Source organism: Aquarana catesbeiana, linkage group LG04 (assembly GCF_042186555.1).
Source record: "Aquarana catesbeiana isolate 2022-GZ linkage group LG04, ASM4218655v1, whole genome shotgun sequence".
NCBI classification, from domain to species: domain Eukaryota; kingdom Metazoa; phylum Chordata; class Amphibia; order Anura; family Ranidae; genus Aquarana; species Aquarana catesbeiana.
Window position 1 is genome coordinate 126652102 of NC_133327.1, and position 25042 is coordinate 126677143.

At 46.9% G+C, this 25042-nt stretch overlaps 1 protein-coding gene across 1 annotated transcript; it reads right to left on the reverse strand.

Annotated features, from left to right (window-relative positions):
* Nucleotides 1–1922: 1922 nt before the first annotated feature.
* On the reverse strand, nt 1923–18589 carry SRPRB (SRP receptor subunit beta). Its single transcript, XM_073625532.1, has 7 exons — nt 18392–18589; nt 12989–13083; nt 11716–11793; nt 10668–10750; nt 8953–9089; nt 8656–8710; nt 1923–2743 (listed from the first exon to the last, which is right to left on the reverse strand). Exons 1-7 carry the CDS (start codon nt 18522–18524, stop codon nt 2527–2529), a joined length of 798 nt encoding a protein of 265 aa, XP_073481633.1. The 5' UTR covers nt 18525–18589; the 3' UTR covers nt 1923–2526.
* Nucleotides 18590–25042: the final 6453 nt, after the last annotated feature.

Consider the following 25042-nt stretch of genomic DNA (forward strand, 5'->3'; position numbering starts at 1 on the left):
GATTCATTAGGTAGTGAAGTGGTAAAACTTGCAACTTTTAAGACAAGCCAGTATTGCTTTCTATTCTCATATTCCCTTAATATAGGAAAGGATAATGTGAGAACTGAAATTATGTGGAGAAAGCACATGGCAACACAATGCAATGCAGGCAGATCTTGGCTGCTGGATGGGGCCAGGTGTGTGCTGTACATTTTTTCCTTAATTAAAAAAAAAAAAAACAGCACTGCCTCATAACTCCTCTCAAGAGCCTCTTGAGAGGAGTTATGCAAATGCATTGTTGGATAATTGCAGTGTGGAGGAATGGGCTTTGCTAAGCAAGCTGTCCTAGGCAACGCCCATAGCTGATGCTGTAGTGTAGGGGTGTTCAACCCATGACCACAAACCAAGGAAGGGCATGCCCATGCTCTGGGATGGCAGGTCGGCAAGCCCATATTGCGATCGACAGATTTGCTGACTCGCCATCCAAGAGCATCAAAAATGCATGGAGCCAACCACACTAGGAGCAAGAGCCCCATAAACCGATGCATCCTCTGTAATGCTGGCTCCTATCCCAGATAGAGCGATACCAAGCGCACTTCATCTGGGACCTTTCCAGCAGAATGGAGGGTGTTGCCAGCAGAGGAAGGTCAGTGTATTAACCACTTCAATACTGGGAACTTTCACCCCATTCCTGCCCAGGCCAATGTTCAGTGCTGTAGGCACTTTGAATGACAATTGCGCGGTCACGCAATGATGTACCCAAACAAAATCTTTACAATTTTTTTGAGACAGATAGGGCTTTCTTTTGGTGGTATTTAATCACCACTGGGTTTCTGTCACAAAATTTTGTAAATAAGCAATTTCTCCTTCACGGATGTGGCTGCACTGATGGGCATCACTGATAATTACTGCACTGATTATCAGCATAGACCGCCATCAGGAGAGCCACTTCTACGATTATAGAGGAATGCCAATAAGGGGCACTTCCATTTACACTGTGATTGGTCACAGCTGATCACGTGATCGGAGATGCAGTGTGTCCGGGTGAGAGACCGCACTACCGATCGGTGCACATGATCAGTTTGTTCCAAAGGATGTCATATGAGGTCCAGTCAGAATAATGGAACCCCCGCATGGCTGTCATTCAGCTGTAGGAAGGCATTACACATCATATACACAGCACTTTTGCAATGGAAAGAAGAGTCTTTGAAACACATCCTGCAACCCTACTTTTACAGCTGACCATCATCCGAGTGCTGTCTTGGGATTGAGCTAGCTGAGCAGGAGCAGCAGAGATTGCTGGCATCCAGCCCAGCTCTACACCCGTCAGCTGGCCACACAGTTATCTGGAGACTGGCTGCTCATTCATCCGTTCCTTGTGACGGTGTTGAGTGGGCTCTTTGTGGACTATATGCGCTTTCATATTTTATTTTGAGAGTACATAATAGAATCTACTACACCAGAGGTCTGTGCTGTTTCCTCCCTGTCTGTGCTTTTGCAATTAGCACATTCATAAAAAAAAAATTAAAAAAAAAAAAAAAAAGGGAAGTCGTAGTATGCGGCTGCTTTCACACTGATCTGCAGGCACAGCTTTGGGTTATCTGCACCAAGCCATAGACTTCTATTATATCCTGTGGGTTTAGTGCACTTTCAGAAAGTGCATCACACCTGCAAGATGTAATAAAAGTCTATGGCTTAGCGCAGCTAACCCGCAGGTATGAAAGCAGCCTTATTGGGGGGGGGGGGGGGGGGGGGGGTTCTCTTGCTGCAGCTTCCGTGTGCACAGTGAAATCCGAGTAAGCTATTTCAGTGCTGAAGAGGAGCTCATACAACTGTGCAAGCCTAGGAAAAGGTGTTCTATCTGTTCTCTCCTTCACAATGATGTTGGTCAGGAGCAGGTGGTCTGCATAACACCAATTGCATATAAGAATTATCTCCCACTGCCATCTAATAGAAAGCAAAATCTGTATAAGAAAACTCATGTGCCTCAGATTCAACAAGTGACTGCCCTGGAACTAGCAAGTGGCGTGTCTTTCAAACACACAGTGGCAGAAGTTAGAGAAGTCAGCTGATGGAACAAATAAACATGTGACCAATACATGTCTTTATGCAGTCGTATGCCAAGCATAAGGGCATGTAGACACCTACCATACAAGCAATTTCTTCTGATTGCGGCCAGTTGATAATAAAAAAGGTCACAATTTGTGCGAACTCTCACACCTATAATTTCTGATAAATTAGACACATGAAGATCATTTGCTTAATACTTCTGCTTTAGAAAGTTTATTAAAAAAAAAAAAAAAAAAAGCTGCTGACTGGTTTCAACAAAGAATACTCCAGCCAGCAACTGGTAACATAAAATAGTCCAAAATAGGAAAAGCCAGCATACGGAACATGGTAGTTCTGTCCTCTTGACTGAGCATTTTTCTGCTGTGTCCAGCGGTCATTAATTCTAAAAGCAGCATTTAGACCAAAAAAAAAAAAAATGTTTTTGATTCAGTCAAAGAAGGTGCCCAACTAATTGGCTTTCCACTGAAAATCTATACATCACAACAGTTTGGCCAGCCAGCCCTCCACATTGCTGAGGTTGGCATCGCCCTCTTCCTCTTTGCTGTCCCGAGCGCTACATTCTAGGAATTCCACTTTCATAGGAACTTGGGAGAAGTCAAAGTCTTTGCCTTTTTTGCCAAGCTGTGTGTTAGATGGGGAGCTACTGCTTTCCAGAGTGCTGGGAGCAGCTGACTGAGTGATACGTAGCGTGTTCCTGTAGCAAAACAAAAGGCAACAATGTAACAGACATATGTGAGGGGTAGAAGCAGTCTCTCCTGTTAGTGCACAAGATTATATATTTTATACAATATAATTATAGCTGCATCCAGTGAACACAAAGACAACTTTTTTTTTTATCTGAGACTTCCAGACTGGTAAGAATTTTACCATGATGTATGCCCAGGTTATTCTTCAGTTCCCTGCCAGCTGACAATAGCTTATTCTGCCTTGTCTCTGCGGCAAAAAATGGATTTTTAAAACAGCTTACCTGTAAAATCCTTTTCTTGGAGTACATCACGGGGCACAGAGCACCATAATAATGACTATGTGGGTTATACGCTTACCTTTAGGTGATTGGACACTGGCAACCAATAGTAAGACGGTTCCTCCCGTATAACCCCTCTTACACAGGAAGTGCCTCAGTTTTGTAGCAAGCAATGACGATCCCAGAAAAAGAGGGGAGGGACCTCTGTGTCCCGTGATGTACTCCAAGAAAAGGATTTTACAGGTAAGCGGTTTTAAAAATCCATTTTTCTTTATCGTACATCACGGGACACAGAGCACCATAATAATGACTATGTGGGATGTCCTAAAGCAATGCATCTGAGGGGGGGACACATCACCACTAGACCCAATGGATCTGAGATTATAAAGCAGCCCGCAACACGCTGTGGCCAAACACAGTCTCTTTTTGAGACCTCACATCCACCTGGTAAAACCTGGTGAACATATGAACTGAACACCAAACGGCTGCTTTGCAAACCTGAGCCATAGACACCTGCTGGCGTACTGCCCATGATGCACCAACCCCTCTAGTGGAGTGTGCTGTTAAATCGCAGGGTGGAACCATATGCTTTAATCCATACGCCTGGACAATAGTCTGGCGAATCCACCTGGATATAGAAGAACTTGTTGCCGGCTGTCCTCTTCTAGGACCCTCAGGCAAGACAAAAAAGCAGTAGGTTTTCCGAAAAGTCTTTAGAAAAAAAACGATAAGGCCGAAATCTGTCCCTTGATTGTCCCTAAAGCAAGCTGCAAGTCTACTCCTGTTTGGAGAAATGCGAGCACCCTTCCAATCGTATACCTACGAGGGTTCCATTTCCTTTTCTCACACCAAGAAATATATGACTTCCAGACTCTATAATAGATAGTTCTAGAAACGGACTTTCTAGCGTTTATCAAAGTGGACAAGACTGAAACCATAATACCACTGTCTTTCAGTAGTCTGGTCTCAATAGCCAGGCCATCAAATTCAGCAACCGTAAAGAAGGATGGAATATGGGCCCTTGAGACAACAGGTCTGGGCGGCAAGGAAGAACCAAACGGATCTCCTACTGCCAACTTCACAATCTCTAAGTACCATGATCTCCTGGGCCACTAAGATCACCGGCTTCTGTTCCTTCCGTATTCTGCATAGTAAGTGCGGTAAAATTTGGATCGGAGGGAAAGCATATATAAGAGAATACTGATCCCAAGGAACCACTAACACGTCTATCCCGACAGCAAGCGGATCCTTGGTCCTGGACACAAACCTGTCCAGTTTGGCATTGAATCTGGATGCCAGCAGATCCACATCTGGGGTCCCCCAGTATTGGCAGATCTGTAGAAAAATCTCGGGATGTAGGGACCATTCCCCTGGTAACAATTTCTGGAGACTCAGGAAATCCGCCTGCCAATTGTCCACCCCTGGGATAAACACTGCCGACAAAAACGGCACATGATTTTCTGCCCAGGTTAGTATATGATTTACTTCTTTTTGGGCTACCCGACTCCTGGTACCCCCCTCGTGGTTGATATACGCCACTACTGTGGAGTTGTCGGACTGAACTCTGACCGGAAAACCCCGCAATCTGGACGTCCAGAATCGCAGGGCCAGACGAGCTGCCCGAATTTCCAGTAGATTGATGGGCAGAGTCTTTTCTGTCTGGGACCATATTCCCTGGACAGATGCTTCCTCTAGGACTGCTCCCCAGCCGAGAAGACTGGCGTCCGTGGTCACCACTTACCAGGCTACTGGTGGGAAAGATTTCGCTCTTTGTAAGTTGCTGGTTCTTAACCACCAAGAGAGGTTCCATAGAACCTGTGGAGATAGAACCATTGGCTGATCCAAGGTTCGAGCAGACTTGTCCCAGGCTTTCAGGATATTGTTCTGGAACACTCGAGTGGAACTGCGCATATGGCACTGCGCTGAAAGATGACACCATCTTGCCCAATAACCTCATGCACAGCCAGACAGAAGGTGTTGGTTCTTTTCTCACCTTCTGTACAAGTTCCACTATAGAGGCGACCTTTAAGGGCGGAAGAAACACCTTTTCTTGGGCAGTGTCCAAGACCAGACCCAGATACACCAAGGTTTGGGTTGGACAAAGAGCTGACTTGTCCAAATTTAGTACCCAACCTAGGCGTTGTAAGACCCGCACTGTACTCGACACGTTTAGAACTAGTGTAGGGCGAGAGCAATCCCTTAGTAGATCGTCCAGGTATCCTATTATGGAGACTCCTTGAGATCTTAGGGAAGCCAGCACTGAGGCCAGAACCTTTGAGAATACCCTGGGGGCCATGGCTAGACCGAATGGTAGTGCCACAAACTGGAAATGACTGCCCTCTACAGCGAAACGTAAGAACCTTTGGTGTGGACCGAAGATCGGCACATGAAGGTAAGCATCCTTGAAGTCTATGGATGCCAAAAAGTCTCCCTTTCTCAGGGACCTTATTACTGAGCGAACCGACTCCATGCGGAAAGGTCGGACGTCTACAAAGAAGTTGAGAGCCTTGAGGTCTAAAATGGGCCTTACTTCCCCATTTTGTTTTGGCACGGTGAACAGGTTTGAGTAAAACCCCTTGAATTTTTCTTCGTGTGGGACCTTTACAATTACCCCCTGCATCAGCAGATGGTGTAAAGCTAGGAGTAGGCAACTTCTTTTCTCCGGATCCGCCAGGACCCTCGAGTGTAGAAAGCGGTTCGGGGGAACCTCCCGGAACTCTATTCTGTAACCGTTCTTTACAGTGGAAATTACCCATCTGTCTTGAACCAGTTCCTCCCAGGCCTCTCCAAATAGCCGAAGCCTGCCCCCCACCCGTGAGAGCGGGGGCGCCCCTTCACAAGGTAGACTTGGAGTTAGGCTTGGGTGGCTTTTGGGTCCAGGGTTTTTTCTGACCCTGTGGTCTTTTAAACCCAGATGGCTGAGGCCGTCGATACCGTTTAGGGGAAGATGCACCAGGCCCTGGGGGATTAGGAATTTTATAAGAGGGCTGCTTCCCCTTCTTTTTAATAGGAAGCAGAGCGCTCTTACCTCCAGAGATCTTTTGGATATATTTATCCAGATCATCGCCAAACAGGCGTTCTCTATGAAATGGAAAGGCAGCAAGTAGCCTTTTACATGGTGTCTCAGCGGACCAGTTCTTTAGCCACAATACTCGCGCATATGGACTGATAATAACGCAAAACTAGACATCTGTTGAATTGAGTCCTTTAAAGTGTCTACCACAAAACACAAGGCATGAGGGATCTCTGATAGCTCTTCAGCAGATTCCCCCTGTCAAGGAATGCTCTTTACTATCCTCTTAAAGTGATCCTTTAGGGATTGACAAATCCCAATAGCTGCAATAGCAGGCTGAACTGCTGCACTGGCAACCGAGAAGGAGGCCTTCAATAAGGACTCTAGCCTTTTATCAGCCGGATCCTTGAACACCTGGGCATTATCCACTGGACAGGTTAAGTTTTTATTCATGGAAGATATGGCAGTGTCTACCAAAGGTGTGCTCCATTTCTTCGTAAACTTCTCCTCCATAGGGTACAAAACAGAAAACCTTTTAGGAGGTAAGTATATCCTGTCAGGATGCTCCCAGTCCGCATAAATCACCTGCTCCAGTAACGGATGCAAGGGAAAGGCTTGGGAAATTTGCTTATGTCGCAAAGATCCCAGAGTGGAACAAGCGAGTGCAGTTTCCTGAACCGGGGGTAACTTAAACCCAATTCGTACCATCGCCATTAGAGATTGGATAAACAATTGCTGGCAATGGGAGGCTGAAATTGGCTCCTCAGAGCCGGAATCCTCTGCCGAGGAATCTTCAGCCTCGCCTACCTCCTGGTCCTTCATGACCACCTCCTCTAGATCCTCAGCCCATTCCAGGTTACCTGGACCCATATGGCTATAGGAATCCTGGGGCTCTAGTGACTCACCACTTAGCCCAGGCCCGGGGGAGGGAGATCTATTATGCTTCCTTCCCCCCTGTGTTACAGAGGCAATCATGCCAGCTATCTTGCCTTCAAGACCCACTAAGGCAGATGCCAAATCATCCTTTGTAACATAAGCCGAGGTAGGTACATTGGTAGTGGCTACTATGCCTGACAAGTGCAATGGCTCAGCCAGATCAGAAGCCGCAGGTGTTTCAGAAGAAACTGAGGCTGCATCAGCATGGGGTTGGTCTCCTGTTATTTGAGGAGGGACTCTTACCCCTGTGCTTGCCTTGTTCCCTGCTCCTCGTTTTTTGGAAGACATTGCTTACACACGAGGAAACTTAAACAGGAGTACTCTCCACAAACTATAACTAGTTAAAACCTGTCACTGCTGTGTCCAAGACCACCAGGCTTGCGTGCCCACCATTCGCTCTGCTTCCTCCTTGCGCACGCCAGAGCTCCCTGCTTTAAAAGCACTAGCATGAGAGTGAGCGCGCGCATCAGCGATTGGCGACCCGCCTACCGCAAGCGCCATCCTGACGCGCGCCTGTGACGTGGATAGCAACGGCGCATGCGCACACCGGTGGCGTGCACGTGGCGCGCATGCAAAAAATTTAAAAAATGCGCGCCAAAACCGGCCTCTGTAATCCTAGCACAGGCTCAAGGTTACACTAGCAGTTTTACAAGGGGAAATTCATATATTCACTATATATATATATATATATATATATATATATATATATATATATATATATATATATAAAAAAGCCCCAAAGGGAGTACTCACCATCCCAAGCAGCAGGGCCTGTCTTGCCAGGCCCAATCTTCCCCCATCATGGCGGGTGGCGCCTCTAGGGACCTTCAGGGACTGGGTCCTCCATATTGGGGTCCACACCCCTGGACTTGTAAAGCACTCTTTATGGTTTCCTTGGGCAAGATTGACCAGGAATACCAATTTTAACAAGGGTCCAGCGACTAAAAAGGACAAATTACAAGCAACACCTCGTTCTTGAACCGAGGTTCGGGTACCATCCACTTTAGCTTAGTAAGCCATCCGAATGGATCCGATTATAAACATCCTCAGTGGGACATTTTCTTTTAAGAAACTTGAAGAGCTTCAACAGCCATGACCATCACCTTCAAGACACTGGCGAAAAAACTGAGGCACTTCCTGTGTAGGAGGGGTTATATTGGAGGAACCGTCTTACTATTGGTTGCCAGTGTCCAATCACCTAAAGGTAAGCGTATAACCCACATAGTCATTATTATGGTGCTCTGTGTCCTGTGATGTACAATAAAGAAAAGATGGTTTGTTTTGTTCATTTTTTAACTAGCACTAGAACTAGCAAAATCTTCCCTCATTACTAACTTACTATGCATTGTGTCTTTGTGTAGGAAGCCCATCTAGGTAGGGACAGGGCATTGATTCTCCAGCAAGGAGAACATTGTGCAGCACAGGGCAGTCAGGAGGCAGCAGTATCCTAGATCTCACCCTAAAGATATACAATTATAAGGCTGGAAGCACACATACCAGGAAGTGCACTGCTATTTTTCCAGGATGAATTCAAGACTAGAGTACATTTCAGGGTACTCTTTAGGCACAATTACCATTTATAAATGGTCCCTATAAGCAAATCTCCACTTTTGATCCTACTAAACTTGTCTATCACAATACTTATTAAAGTACAATTCCACCAGTTGCTTATTCAACAACTTGTGGTACTTACAGTTCCTTTTCCAGTTGCTGCTGAATCAGTTTGGCTGACTTGGCCATAGAGATATCTGTTGGAAGAAAATTTGCAATTTTTTTAAAACTCTCCAATTTGCAGAGAACAGTGCAATCAGGATTCAAGAATTTTATGGTTTTGTGTGGATCAGGAAATTACACACACGAGTTGAAAATATGAATTTAAACGGAAATAGATACCCCTGATTTGAGGATTGAAATCATTTATCTTACTATAAACGGCAGTACACTGCCTACATCATATTCCCTTTTATTTACATCTCAGACGGGGACATACCTTGCTTGTTGCAGGCTATTAGTATGGGTGGGACATTCTTCTGCAGTGTGACATCTGTTAGAATATGGTACAGGAACTCTGCCACATCTTTAACTTCACGCTGGAAAGCTGAACTGTCCACCACAAATACCATGGCCCTGCAAACAGGAGGAAAAGTAGAATCATTAGCAATAAAAGTAAATACACATCACAGCAGTAAGAGCTTTAGTCTTAGAAACCTGTGCTTATAATTTATAAAACACATTTTAAGTCAAACCATACCAATATTGTACAGTGTGCATGCCAATTATCTAACCATATTAAATATCCCTATAATTCTCTGTTATTGATAAATAAAAATCTAATATATTGGAGAAGCAAACCTAGACCTAAAGAGCAGGAATTATGGGTAGAATAGTCTACGCTGAAATTAGTCCTAAGGTAGAAGTCAGGTCTAATCACATCTAATCTTAAAACTGCTCCCACCCCCACTGTAAGCCCTATACTAACTAGTCTGTAGAGGAAACAGGACTATACTTGCCGTTCTGGTCCGGTCACATGATCAGTTTCCAGCGCCAGCTTCAGGGTAGAGGAGCGACTGCCGAAAACGGACGCCCAAAGGAAAGCCTGTGGGTGACGACACCGCATAGACATCTTTCCTCTACAGGCTACTTAGTATAAAATTAGACGGGACATCTTCAATCCCAATTTTAAAAAAGTTGGGACCGTGTAAAGTCAACATAAAAAAAACAGAATGCAAGGATTTGAAAATCTCAAACCCATATTTTAGTTACAATAGAAAATATATCAAAAGGTTTAAACTGAGAAAATTTACAATTTTAAGAAAAAAAAAATTAAGGTCTTTTTGAAATTGATGGCAGCAACACATCTCGAAAAAGATTAAGACAGGGCCAGGTAGTGTAGTAGCCCCAACACTTTGTAAATGTCTGGGAACTTAGGAGACCAGTTGCTGCAGTTTTGGGAGAGGAATTAGATCACGTGACCCAGAAGATGCAGGCAGCCGCGGGGTGGATGTGAGAGCAAGAATTAGTGAGAAGTGGGGAGGAAGACGGGGCAATGCAGCAGACACGGTGCTGTAGAGAGCGCTGCAGGAGGCTGTGCTTTTCCCAGGGAGGACTGCCAAGTAACATCCAGAGGAGTGACTCCCACGGTGTGGAAAGAGGAACACATAGGATCCAGGACACAGCTGATGTTTTTTTTCCAATTGGGATTATCCAAGATTTATATATTCAAGGTGTGTTTTGGGTCTTTGGCAGGCATTGCACTTAGAGGTGGTGATGTTGGTCTTTCGAATTACACACTATTACATCGATGTGTGGCACAGATTGGGAGTGAAATGTTAACACAGAAGTGATTACACCTATATATTCTGGACTTTATTTGGACTGCTATTTGTTTTGCACGATATTTTGCACAATATGTTTCATAACATTTTGCATCATAAAGTTTTTGAGTATTAGCATTTCATAGGTATACTATATAATGGATTAGCGCACCATTATTTTATTTATTAACCAGGAAGTAAAGGGTCAGAATTTGCCTGTTGGGAGTTTCCAGGATTCTGGGCTCTGGGAAACTTAAAGACGACATCTAAAGAAAATGTTGGGTTCATGCATTTTATACCCAAGGACAGTTCTTATTGTAACAAGTATACTTCCATTTTACAAGTTTACAGAGATGCGGAGTAACTGGCAAGACCAACAATGTTTCAGTACCTGGCTGCTGTCTTGTATTGCTCAAAGAACTGAAGTCTCAAGCTGTCATGGCCGGGAATATCAACTAATGTAAAACTGGAGCCCTGTATATGCAATAAAAGAAGTTGAGAAAAAACAAGACTCCTGTCTTCATGGTAGTCAAAGACGACAGATTCAGCATAAAGCAATAACCAAATATACTGTTACTTGTGAAATTCTTGCAGATTCAATACCCAAGGCAATGTAATTACCAGTGCACTCAGTAATCTGTGCATCTTTAATATTGTTACAGAAAATAGAAGAGAAATTGACCCTTGTGGAAAGATCATAAAATAATGTCTATTGAGATGATGAAGTAGTATAAATGTATCTGACCCAAAATTGCCGCCCCTTCCTGTGCACTGCACAGGACGTGACAGAGCTCTCCTCTGCCACCAGAATAACGGTGGGCGCTTCAGCCTTCACCGCCGCTGCCCTGCAGGAGGCAAGCAGGGGCCTCCGCACACCACCCAACTGCCAGAATCACAGGGCAGCACTCCCCCAGGCAGTACAGGCTCTCCCCAGTTAGAGGCAAGTGAAAGGATCACAGACTCCTGGCAGAAAAAAGAAAAGGATTTTCAGGTAAGAACCTCTTGTCTCCCAGGACAGACCTGAGAGATCATGGCTCCCACCAGGTGTTCCTACTGGCTGGAGAAAACACAAAAACTGAAGGCAGGCTGGGTGGAGACCTCCTATTAAAGCTTTGGATGATGAGGCGTTTCCTGTTGTGAGAGGAGCCATGATCTCTCGGGTGCTGTCCTGAAAGAAGTTTTGGGAAAACTGTATAATGTGTATCAAGCTTAAAACTGATGTGACTGCAGATCAGCAATAAGGCTGTCAGCTCAGGAGGAAGAGCAAGACTCACCCGTACTGCATACATGAGCAATTGAACAAGATGTCCCATTACTGATAACACCTCCAAATATACATTTAGTAGTGCAATATTCCCTATGAGACATAATGGATCGATTTTATATTTGGTAATAGATTATAGAAAGATTTAGGAAAACACTTTTAGTAAATGCTCTACCTTGTCACCTTTTCCTCTGTAAACGGCAGATGTGGCAGTAATAGAAGTCTGTGTTTTCCTGAATTTTCCAGTTAAAAACTGAAATAAAAAAAGATAAATTGTTAAGCTTTATAACACACTCCACTAAAAATCATGGTAGTTTACTTGCGTGACTCACCACTTTCCCCAGAAGTGTGCATAGAGCTCAAGAAAAATGTCAGACCTCTCTAGCACTCATCCTAGAGTTACAGCATTGGCTTTCTTCAATTGGACAAAGTAGAGCAACCTGTACCAATAGGCAATCCCTAGTCACCGATTAGACTGCTGTAAAGGATTGACTGGTTTCTATAGGTCACTGTACTGTTCAAAATGCCACTGATTTTTGTATTGTTTCAGTGAGTTAGGGTCACAGTTCTAAATTCCAATCTGAGTAACAATTCGGTATGCTTCAGCTAAAGAGTATCACTTGAAATATTCCTGGGATGCGTCTGTAACAGGTGGTCTTTGATAGCCTACTTCAGTGATGGCGAACCTTGGCACCCCAGGTGTTTTGGAACTACATTCCCATGATGCTCAACTACACTGCAGAGTGCATGAGCATCATGGGAAATGCAGTTCCAAAACATCTAGGGTGCCAAGGTTCACCACCACTGGCCTACTCTGTTTAAACCCAGCTGCCCTGTCACCACACTCTCCCTTAGTTCCCAGAATCGTGGGAATGTCCCTATGCCAAGTTGGACATTACCAAATGACAGGTGGGTGCACTGGTCAATAGAAAGGAGAGGAAGCTGTGGGGTCAAAAAACTGCCTTAGGCCTGGTTCACCTATGTGTGGCTGTGGGTTTGTGCCCAGGGTCCGGTGCCTGTTTGTTCACAAATTCAGGTGTGATTCAGGTCTGCATTTTTGCCTGAATTCGCACCTGAACCTGACCAAACACGCACAGGACCATTCTGCAATCAGGGCCGCGGCCGCCCCAGACCTGTGTAAACTGGCTCCACTGAGAGCTGGTCACACTCACCTGTCATGTAAATTGAATGCAGGAAACCTGCAGTCAATTTGCATATGTGTGAACCCAGCCTTAGAGAGCGCTGGGGTGTTAGAAGAGACTGGACACAACTTCATTACCAGCTATACTGTGCAAAAACGTCAGTCAGATGATAAATGTGCAACTGACATGAGATATTCCTCCAGCACACAGGCCTAATGATCACAGCTCAATCTGGCAGAGTTTATCTAGTTCAGCTGATTAGATTTCATCTATAAATATCTTAACAATGATATAAAACTGCCATACCCGGATGAAGAGTAAAGTCTTCCCAGAGTCAGACAAGCCAACTAGTAAAATGGCTCTTCTGCTAGTTTGCCTCTGACGTAGAAACTTCCACAGCACTAAAAGAGAAAACACAGGGTTGTGAACAAAGACACTGTACTCTGTTACATGAAAACTACTTGCCCCAAACAGTGGAGAGCTACTAAGCCAAGGTGTTTAGTCCCAATGCTGCCCACTATGTGAAAAGCAATACAGATTTTTATAGTAGAAAGCGGACCCTGAGAATTTATTTAGTACAGTTGTGTGCGTCATACAGCAAACTCATACATACAACACACATACATACATACACATAATATATATATATATATATATATACACACACACACATACATACATACATACATACATACACACACACACACACACATACATATAAAATGCACCAAAATTTTGGCCTGCCGAATCATATCAGCCGAAAATGGCCCTTTCAGCAAAAAGCTGAAAGAGAATTCTTGCCGATACTGGTGCCGAAAATGGGGCGGTGCCTGCCCCTGGTGCCGCCTATCGGGGGGCTTCCTATATCGTAGAAGAGAGGAGAGCCGCCGCCTGTTTGATTACAGCGCCGGGAACATCACAGCTTTCATTTCAATAGCTATGTGTTCCCCGCTGCGCGCCGTCACATACAGCCCCTCCCCCTTGACCGGGAACTTTGATAGACAGATCACCCGTCCAATGCATTGATCTCTTGTATCATGTCCCCAGTCTCTGACCATCTCCTGTACCATGTCTGCAGTCTCTGACCATCTCCTGTACCATGTCTGCAGTCTCTGACCATCTCCTGTACCATGTCTGCAGTCTGACCATCTCCTGTATAAAAATATTTTAAAAACAGTCACTTTCGGTATCGGTGTTGTTTCGGTATCGGTTTTCGGGATCAAGGAAGATTTATTTTCGGTATTGGTTTCGGCACCAAAAAACCCATTCGGTGCATCCATCTATATACATACATACACATTTATATTACATACACCAAAAAACAAAAATGCAACTGAACAATTCCATTTATAGAGTGTTCTCTGCAGAATTATGGCCCTAAATTTTCCAAATGAATGAACACTGGAGTGTGTCCAGGAAGGGGGGGGGCACTATACATTACAAAAAGACCCCTTAATGATCATTGTCATGCCAGTGACAACCAAATTTAAAGTGTATTTACACATTTTCAGTACAATTTGAAAGAACCCTTCTATTTATACACATCTTTGTGTTCCCATTCATACAGCATGCCAAAAAAAATATATGTTTTACCTTTAAATGGTGTTTGGAGCAGGCATTGGGCAGCTTGCAAGCTACTCTGAGCAAGTTGAGCTGTTGAGGAAACTCAAGCTGTCCCCATTGACAAAGATGGACACTCGGTTTCCTCTCATTAACATACAATTGAGAAGCCCAGCTTCTATATATCCAATTCTTTGTTAGGACAGTGTTCAAGTCTAGTTCACAGCTGATCATGAGGTCTGCCAGGACAGTACTCACAGGGTTAATTATGGTAACCAAACTCCCTGGGCCCCAATGCATAGCAGAAGAACAAAACTTCAGTTTTGGAGTGTTCAGAAAAAAAAAGTAAAACATAAGCAGCATTTTTTTCAAGTTATGCTGTGTGAATGGGAACATGTAACAAATATAAAATAGGTGTTCTCTTGATTTAGCTGCAAAAGTGGAAATACACTTTAAACTAAACTGTTACTACAGAAATAGGAGAGTTGACACTGCAGACTTGAGAGCCTCTGGAGCCTTGGTGTGTCCGGAGGTTGGATTGGACGGAGAGCCACAGGCGGTGAGAAACAGCTTCACATTCCCCCAGCGGATTCTCGGAAATCTCCCTACATCCTCGCTGACAAGAAGAGGAGGAGGAGGAGACGACGAACAGAACTCGGTGGAGACTGGAAGCGCTCGGGAGGAATCCGAGGCTGCTTGTGATGGATCTTGCGGGGCTTGTCTGGGCTCTGTCTCCCCTTGGGTCTGGGTTTGGTGCCTGGATTGTGGGACTGTCTCCAGGCTGAATTGGTCACATTTCAACCGGGACGGCTTCCTGGGTCCCCACTTCTGGCTACTATTTGCCATTAGGGTCTGGTAACCCCTTGCTTGTTTGCTGACAGTACTATTGACTCGCACTGTGCCTGGCTCACTCCTCATCGGATGTGGTAAAGTAAATTTATATCTCACTGCTTAGGACTCTGCCTGTTATGATCCTATCATTTCTCTGCAGTACAGAAAAGTGATAATCATTATACCCGGTGTGCTCTTCTTGCTTTCTGGTTGCCCCCCCATATCTCCTGCACACTCTGCCACAGCGGTGCAATATAATTAAAGTGCAGCGGGCTGATGGTTAATATCTGTGGTCAGGTGATTCCTGGATATTGGGCTGAGAATCATGACAAGAAGGAGAGGAGATACATCAGCAATACAGGATGTCTCCAGTGTACAACCGCAAATACAGCAAAAGATAAAAGTAAGGAAATAGCTAACAAGCTAGAACGATTTGCACATAACCCATCCCAAAGTACGGGGAAAATATCACAACCCAGGTCATCTTTGTCACCCTCTACAGCTCCTAAAGGGCCAGGATCACATAATACATTTTCTAAAATGTCTTCAATGCCCTCTTCCCCAACGGTAGCAGGAGCACCTGACCTCTCCCTTGAAGAAACCTCAATGATAGAGGAACCTTCTTTGAGAGAGGTATTAACGGCGGTAAATGGGTGCAAATCTGCTCTATCAGAAATGATGGATCAATTTAAAAGGCATTAAGGAAGAAATGGCTTTTGTCAGACATGATTTACAGTAGGTACAGGAATGTACCACTGAGTTGGAGGGCAGGGTCAGTGGGAGTGAGGATGTAATGATACCTATGAAAAAGGAGGTTGAGCTTCTATAACGAGCAGCCAGCAGACAAAAATGAGAGACTGGAGGATTTAGAGAACCGCCTAAGGAGAAATGTCTGGATAATTGGACTACCAGAGAAAAGCGAGGGGAATAATATGCAAGATTTTCTGGAAAAATGGCTCCGAGAAGTATTTGGGCAGGAAGAGTTTTCCCCCTTTTTTGCACCAAAAAGGGCTCATCGAGTTCCCTCAAAAATGTCTACCCCAGAAGGGGTGCCAAGATCAGTGATCACGAAGCTCCTCTTTAAAGTGGGGTTCCACCCAAAAAACAAACATACATGAAAAAATCCTAAAAAAAACAAAAAAAATTTGGATATTTTTTTTTTAACTTACCTCTAAATGCCTGTTGCTAGGGGGTCCCTCGTAGTCTGCCCCTTCCAGTGCCTGGGCTGGTGACATCACTTCCCCTTCGGCACAGGAAGGGATCCGCTCTGCTCCCTCCCTCCTGTCAATCATCTGGGACCCATTACAGGTCCCAGGTGACTGAGCGGTAATCACGGCGCGCGGCGCCGCTCGCGCATGCGCAGTGGGTGCCAGGCTGTGAAGCCACAGCCCGGCGCCCACAGTTGCAATGCCGGCGCCGCTGAACGGAGGGGGAGGCGAGCGGGGCTTCGATCCCCCGCATCGCTGGACCCAGGGACAGGTAAGTGTCCAATTAAAAGTCAGCAGCTGCAGTATTTGTAGCTGCTGACTTTTAATTTTTTTTTTTTTACTGGACCCCCTGGGTGGAACTCCTCTTTAAGGACAGAGAAATAATTTTGAGGAAAGCAAGGGACAAGAAGAATGTAATGTTTAACAGGGTGAAAATCTCCTTTTTTCCAGACTTCTCTGCAGAAGTGCAGAGAAAATCAAGTTTTGTAGACATCAAAAGGTGGCTGCGCCAGTTAAATGCGCAATATGCCATGTTATATCCAGCACGATTGAGAGTTGCAGTAGATGGGGTGGCCCATTTTTTTGATACTCCTGACACAGCTGCTACTTGTTTAGAAAGAAATGAACAAGCTATACAGTAGGGAGGGGTGTTGAATATAATCGTAGCATCGATGCTTCGGGATTCGGATGACGGCTGGATGATGTGGAGAGGAGGGACAGATTACATCATCAACACAACCTCAGGCAATCAGAGAGCACTTTGCATTCATCGAAAACAATTCAAGATGTTCTCTGAATGGTGGCAGTACCGAGCCAGTGACCCTGTGTGTTTGTGTATAGACAGCAAGTCACTCCAGCAGCACCCAGAAGAGACCAGCACTGACCACTACAGGGAATTTCTGCATCCCTGAGAAAACAGGTGTGTAGGCGCTACAACCTTCCCACATAACAGCTCTGCCCGGTGCTCAGACCTCGAGGCTGCCGACACCTCCTATGTACCAGAATAAGGACAGGGATGGTCGGCAATCAGGATGACATCCAAAAAAATAGTATTACTTTTTTAAAAAGACATATACAAAACTGTAATAACATCCAGGCTGTACTTTTCAGTAAAAGAATAATATCTTTCTGGATGTCATCCTGTGTGCTGACCATCCCTTTCCAATTTCTGCATCCCTCCCTGGAGGATGAGATGATAGGGGCCATACATGTAATGATCTCATCACTGATATGACTGTTAAGCGTATGAAGGATTTACTGATCTTCTCATGTATCTCCTGGACAGGGAATTGAGAGTACAGTCTTTAAAATGGTTCTGTGTATGACCACCATAGGATGTAAATCAAGCTAGACCAATGCAAGTTTAACTGCTTGCAGCAAGGAGATATACCAGGAACATAGCTGCAGCCATGATCCTGGTACCGTTTAAGGTCAGTGATTGGCTTTCCAGTAAAAAAATAAAATAAAAAATACCACCAACTGATTACTTTTAAAGTCTTTGGAAAGAGCCTACCTACAGCTGTTGCTGGCTCTCCCATTCCACTGGGGAGCCTGGGCCCCCTGTAAGAAGTTGGGTCAGCTGCCCATAGAGGGGGGTGGAGGAACATTTGTACCCTGATCTCCTCTGTGGTGAGCGAAGCTGGAAGTGACGAGGATTTCACCATCATCATCATCATTCCCCGGCTGCTACAAACATGATCAGTGTTTGATCAGATGCTTTGAATCGCAGGGGAGACATTAGGGGTCTGATCAACAGCTGATGTCTCAATAAAGAGTACCTGTCACCGCCAAACTATCCCTAGGGATGTGGTCCTTCCCTTGTCACAGGAATACATTTACATGAAAAGTAAAAAAAAAAAAAAAGTTAAAGTGTGTGAGTGTGTTATAGATTTTATATATATATACATACATACATACATACACACACATACACACACACATATTGTATTAAAAAAGTATTATTTTTTCTTTTAACTTGTCATATACACAGCACATTTTTACACATAAAAAGAAGTAACTCTATGGTCAAGATGCCTCTGTGCCTGCCATGCTGCCCTCTCTTGGCACTCCTGTAAAGAACACAGAAAAATAGTGAAAATTGAGAACTCACCCAGGCTGACCAGCACAACCACAAGTGCTATGACTACAGAGATGACCGTGGGGTCTTGTCTCTGTATTTCCTTTCTGATGTATTCCACATCCAGCGACCACTGGGGACCACCAGCATCATGAACCTCCGCCATAGCTGTCCACCAGCAAGCACATGCGCAGTACAAGAGAAATCGCAACACGCATGCCCCTCACCTCCCCGATACGTGTCACTTCACGCCAACCAGTAAGCCGAGAGCTTCCGGGATCCGCATAGCACGCTAAAGCCCTGGCGCATCACGTGTTGTAATGGGAGGGCGGTGCTTGCTGTGATGTAGGTGACGTGTAGGAGGGACAAGTGACCGGTGTTCCGTCAGATTAGGCGGCCCGTCAGAATTGGTAACGAAAGTGACGTTCCGTCGCCGCCATCTTGCTACACCCCACAATCTTCCATAGTAACGAAACACCAAGAAGGGGGCAAGCGGACATCTTGTTGCACCCACCGTAATTTTGCATTTCGCAGTTATTCTTTAACAGGAAATGGAGCTTATATGGTGAAATACAGGATTTGGAAATCCATCAGACTGTTAACGTGTTGAATAATAAAAGCAGCGGTGTTCTGTCACATTAGCAAACCTGTGAGAGCAGCAGGTTTGCCGCTGCTTTTAAAATTCAACAATTCAAGTGAATGGTTTGCGCAAAAGATATAGCGTCTACAAACTATGGGATATTTTAATTTTTTTTACTAGTAATGGCGGCAATCAGCGGCTTATAGCAGGACTGCAAAATTGCGCCCAACATTCTGACACTAACTGCATAGTTGTCAACATTGCAAAAAAAATATGTGGGACACTTTTTTGGCTGTAGGCGGAGCCGTATAATAATCAGGGGGTGGGGCATGCATTTGTAGGCGTGGCTTAGCAGTGCACCGTGGCAAAATGGGCGTGGTTTAAGTGAAATAGTGGGGGTGGCTTAGATGGGCGTGGTTCAAAGGGGGTGTGGTTAGAGTCTGAGATGAATAAGGGATGGAGAGGGAAAGGGGAAGAGAGGAATGAGGGGACAGCAGCCCCAGATCCTACACAACAATAGAAATATGTGTATTCTAGAAAGTTTAACAATCAACAGATAAAAATACTCCAAACACCTGGTGTTAGCGCTTCAATCATCCCGGCACCATGATTGTTATGGTGTCAGGATGATTGAAGTGCATTATTTCTATTATTACATTGTAATATAAAATTAAATCATTCAACTCACCATAATGCCGAATCAGTGGGATCCCTGAGCGTGTCACCTGCCACGTCGCCTGCCACCAGCAGAGTCCATAGCTGCCAACTGTCCCGAATTTCCCGGGACATTCCCGGGACTTGGACTTCATTCCCGGATTTGTGGCGTCCCGGCAAATGTCCCGAAAAATTCGGTTCCGGTTTTTGAAACCGCCGCCGCCGCCGCCGCTAGAGGTCGGCGGCCGGCGGAGACATTGTCTCCGCCGGCCGCCATTTTGTTGGAGTTCAGGAAGACGGCTGGGGGGGGGGGGGCTAGACGAAGCTTCTGCGTCGCCGCCCACCCCCTGCCCCGCTCCGCCTCGGCCCGCCCCGCCTCGGCCTGCCTCGGCCCGCTCCGCTCCGCCTCGCCCCGCTCCGCCTCGCCCCGCCTCGCCTCGGCCCGCTCCGCCTCGCCCCGCCTACCCCCCGCCCCGCTGCCAGTCTGATATGGAAAGGGGCGGGGGTTCTAGGTGGGGGGTGAGCGCGCGCACCGCTGTGGGACACGATGTGAGTGGGGGGGGGGGGCACAGGGGACACCTGATGTGAGTGGGGGGGGCACTGGGGACACCTGATGTGAGGGGGGGACACCTGATGTGAGGGGGGGGGGGCACTGGGGACACCTGATGTGAGGGGGGGACACCTGATGTGAGTGGGGGACACCTGATGTGAGTGGGGGACACCTGATGTGAGGGGGGGACACCTGATGTGAGTGGGGGGGGCACTGGGGACACCTGATGTGAGGGGGGGGGCACTGGGGACACCTGATGTGAGGGGGGGGGCACTGGGGACACCTGATGTGAGGCGGGGGCACTGGGGACACCTGATGTGAGTGGGGGACACCTGATGTGAGTGGGGGACACCTGATGTGAGGGGGGGACACCTGATGTGAGTGGGGGACACCTGATGTGAGGGGGGGACACCTGATGTGAGTGGGGGGGGCACTGGGGACACCTGATGTGAGGGGGGGACACCTGATGTGAGGGGGGGGCACTGGGGACACCTGATGTGAGGGGGGGGGCACTGGGGACACCTGATGTGAGGGGGAGCTCCGCCGGGGACTCCTGATGTGAGGGGGGGCTCCGCCGGGGACTCCTGATGTGAGGGGGGGCTCCGCCGGGGACTCCTGATGTGAGGGGGGGCTCCGCCGGGGACTCCTGGTGTGAGGGGGGCTCCGCTGGGGACTTCTGATGTGAGGGGGGCTCCACTGGGGACTTCTGATGTGAGGGGGGCTCCGCTGGGGACTCCTGGTGTGAGGGGGGGCTCCGCCGGGGACTCCTGGTGTGAGGGGGGGCTCCGCTGGGGACTTCTGATGTGAGGGGGGCTCCACTGGGGACTTCTGATGTGAGGGGGGCTCCGCTGGGGACTCCTGGTGTGAGGGGGGGCTCCGCCGGGGACACCTGATGTGAGGGGGGCTCCGCCGGGGACTCCTGATGTGAGGGGGGCTCCGCTGGGGACTTCTGATGTGAGGGGGGCTCCGCCGGGGACTCCTGGTGTGAGGGGGGCTCCGCTGGGGGCACCTGATGCAAGGACGGACTCTGCTCGAACATCTGAAGCAAGGACGGACGGCTGGTGGCAGGCGACGTGGCAGGTGACACGCTCAGGGATCCCACTGATTCTGCATTATGGTGAGTTGAATGATTTCATTTTATATTACAATGTAATAATAGAAATAATGCGCTTCAATCATCCTGACACCATAACAACCATGGTGCCGGGATGATTGAAGCATTAACACCAGGTGTTTGGAGTATCTTTATCTGCTGATTGTTAAACTTTCTAGAATACACATATTTTTATTGTGTAGGATCTGGGGCTGCTGTCCCGTCATTTCCCTCTCTCTCCCCCTCTCCCCCCCTCTCCATCCCTCATTCATTTCAGACTCTAACCACACCCTCTAGAGCCACGCCCATTTAAGCCACGCCCACAATTTCGCGTAAACCACGCCCATTTTTCGGCGCGGCGCGCTTAGCGCGCCGCACTTGTCTGTTTTTGATAGGCCACGCCTGCTGGTGAATGCCCCGCCCCCTAATTATTGGACAGCTCCGCCTACAGCCACAAAAGTGTCCCACATTTTTTTTTTACAATGTTGGCAACTATGAGAGTCCATCCTTGCATCAGGTGCCCCCAGCAGAATCTGTCCTTGCATCAGGCGCCACCAGCAGAGTCCATCCTTGCATCAGGTGCCACCAGCAGAGTCCGTCCTTGCATCAGGTGCCCCCAGCAGAGTCCGTCCTTGCATCAGGTGCCCCCAGCAGAGTCCGTCCTTGCATCAGGTGCCCCCAGCAGAGTCTGTCCTTACATCAGGTGCCCCCAGCAGAGTCTGTCCTTGCATCAGGTGTCCCCAGCAGAGTCTGTCCTTGCATCAGGTGCCCCCAGCATAGTCCGTCCTTGCATCAGGTGCCCCCAGCAGAGTCCGTCCTTGCATCAGGTGCCCCCAGCAGAGTCTGTCCTTACATCAGGTGCCCCCAGCAGAGTCCGTCCTTGCATCAGGTGTCCCCAGCAGAGTCTGTCCTTGCATCAGGTGCCCCCAGCAGAGTCCGTCCTTGCATCAGGTGTCCCCAGCAGAGTCTGTCCTTGCATCAGGTGTCCCCAGCAGAGTCTGTCCTTGCATCAGGTGTCCCCAGCAGAGTCTGTCCTTGCATCTGGTGTCCCCAGCAGAGTCTGTCCTCGTATCAGGTGCCCCCCCAGCAGAGTCCCTCCTTGCATCAGGTGCCCCCAGCAGAGTCCGTCCTTGCATCAGGTGCCCCCAGCAGAGTCAGTATAGACCCCCTCAGTGCAGACCCCCCTCCATCAGTGCAGACCCCCTCAGTGCAGACCCCCCTCCATCGGTGCAGACCCCCCTCCATCAGTGCAGACCCCCTCAGAGCAGACCCCCCTCCATCAGTGCAGACCCCCCCTCCATCAGAGCAGACCCCCCTCCATCAGAGCAGACCCCCCCTCCATCAGTGCAGACCCCCCCTGCATCAGTGAGAGAAGCCGATTCATTGGCTGCACGGATTGAGCCCCCTTTCCCTCTATAGTGGAAGCGATCTAGTGGCGGCGACGGCACCGGCGGCCATTTTCCTGAAGCCAGCTTCCAAGAAAACTGTAAATTGCAAACATTCCCGATTTTGCCTGGGCAAATCCCGATTCGGGACAGCCTTCGATCAGGACGATCAAAATCGGGATTGCCCCGCGAAAAATCGGGACTGTTGGCAACTATGTAACTGACACTTGTTACACATTTTTGGGGACCAGTGACACTAATACAGTGACCAGTGCTAAAAATATACACTGTCACTGTACGAATGACACTGGCAGGGAAGGGGTTAAACATCAGGGGCAATCAGAGGGTTAAATGTGTTCCTAGCCAGTGCTTGTGTACTGTGGGGGAGGTGCTTTTACTAGAGAAAGACATGGATCCGTGTCTCTGCTTTGCAGGAACACAGGATCCATGCCTCCCCTACTGACAGAACAGCGATCTGCCTTGTTTACACATGAACTTGATCTAGCGCAGAGCAGCCACCCTGCCGCAGTACATCTACGGTGGGCTGTCCGCCAGTGGTTAATACTCAAACCAAACTCGTCCACCCACCCAAATCACTTTGAAAACCACCTATTATTTCTGGTCATCTTGAGTAAGGGCAGATGATTCATGTAGCATTTCCTTTCTGGAATCCATGGCCCTTAGCCCAGGCACGCAGGCAGGAGGGTGCGCCCAACTGCGAAATCTCTTCCTGAAGATTCCTGGGATGTATGACATAATTTTGGTCTAGGCCTGAAACCAAGAAGTACCTGCAGAAATGTAAAAAAAAAGTTTAAATTAGGTAAATCTGATATACTTTCCTATATATTTCCTAACACTAGCAGCATAAGGATTCAAAATAGTCAATGTTGATTGAGAGATTAAAGTTCCACATTAAAGTGGTTGTAAACCCCAATTATGAAATTTGACCTAGGCACATATATCTGTAGTGTTTACTTTTCTCTCTCCAAAGCTCTAAGTGCTGTTTGTCTTTGGTGCTCCATTTCTCTGTTATCAGCAGAGACACTTCTGACATGTTGACACCGGAGATAACAGTAGCTGAAAATTTGTGGCAGAGAGCTTGTCTATTCAGACTACAGCTCTGCATGTTCCTTAGTTCCTCTGCCTACAGTGCAGCCGGAAAGTATTTACAGCTCTTCACTTTTTCCACATTTTGTTATGTTACAGCCTTATTCAAAATTGATTAAATTAATAATTTTCCTAAAAAAAAAAAACAAAAAAAAAAACATTTCCTATAAATAAAAACAAAAAAAATTTCCCATGTACATAAGTATTCACAGCGTTTGCTTAATACTTTGTTGAAGCACCTTTGGCACCAATTACTGCCTCAAGTCTTTTTGAGTATGATGCTACCAGCTTGGCTCACCTATTTTTGAGCAGGTTCTCCCATTCTTCTTGCAGGACTTCTCAAGTTCCATCGGATTGGATGGGGAGCGTCTGTGCACAGCTATTCTCAGATCTCTCCAGAGATGTTCAATCGGGTTTAAGGCCTGATTCCCACCTATGCATTTTTAGTGCTTTTTTCATTATTGCAGATTCGCACTACAGTCCGTTTAACATGGTTTCCTATGGAACACGTACTGTAGTGCAAATCTGCAAAAGGCAAAAAGCACTAAAAATGCATAGGTGGAAATCAAGCCTAAGTCTGGGCTCTGGCTGGACCACTCAAGGACATTCACAGAGTTGTCCCATAGCCACTCCTTTGTCATCTTGGCTGCGTGCTTAAAGTCATTGTCCTGTTGGAAGATGAACCTTCGCCCCAGTCTGAGGTCCAGAGCGCTCTGGAGCAGGTTTTCATCAAGGATGTCTGTGTACATCGCTGCATTCATCTTTCCCTCAATCCTGACTAGTCTCCCGGTTCCTGCCGCTAAAAAAAACATCCCCACAGCATGATGCTACCACCACAATACTTCACTGTAGGCTAGGTATTGCTCAGGTGATGAGAAGTGCCTGGTTTCCTCCAGACATGATGCCTGCCATTTAGGCCAAAGAGTTCAATCTTTGTTTCACCAGACCAGAGAATTTTGTGTCATGTGCCTTTTACTGAGTAGTGGCTTCCAGCTGGCTACTCTACCATACAGGTCTGATTGGTGGAGTGCTGCAGAGTGCAGAGATGGTTGTTCTTCTGGAAGGTTCTCCTCTCTCCACAGAGAAATGCTGGAGCCCTGTCAGCATGACCTTTGGGTTCTTGGTGACCTCCCTGACTAAGACTCTTCTCCCCATTCACTCAGTTTGGCGGCCCGCTCTAGGATGAGTCCTCGTGGTTCCAAACTTCTTCCATTTATGGATGATGGAGGCCACTGTGCTCATTGGGACTTTCAATGCTGCAGAAATATTTCTGTACCCTTCCCCAGATCTGTGCCTCAATACAATCCTATCTCGG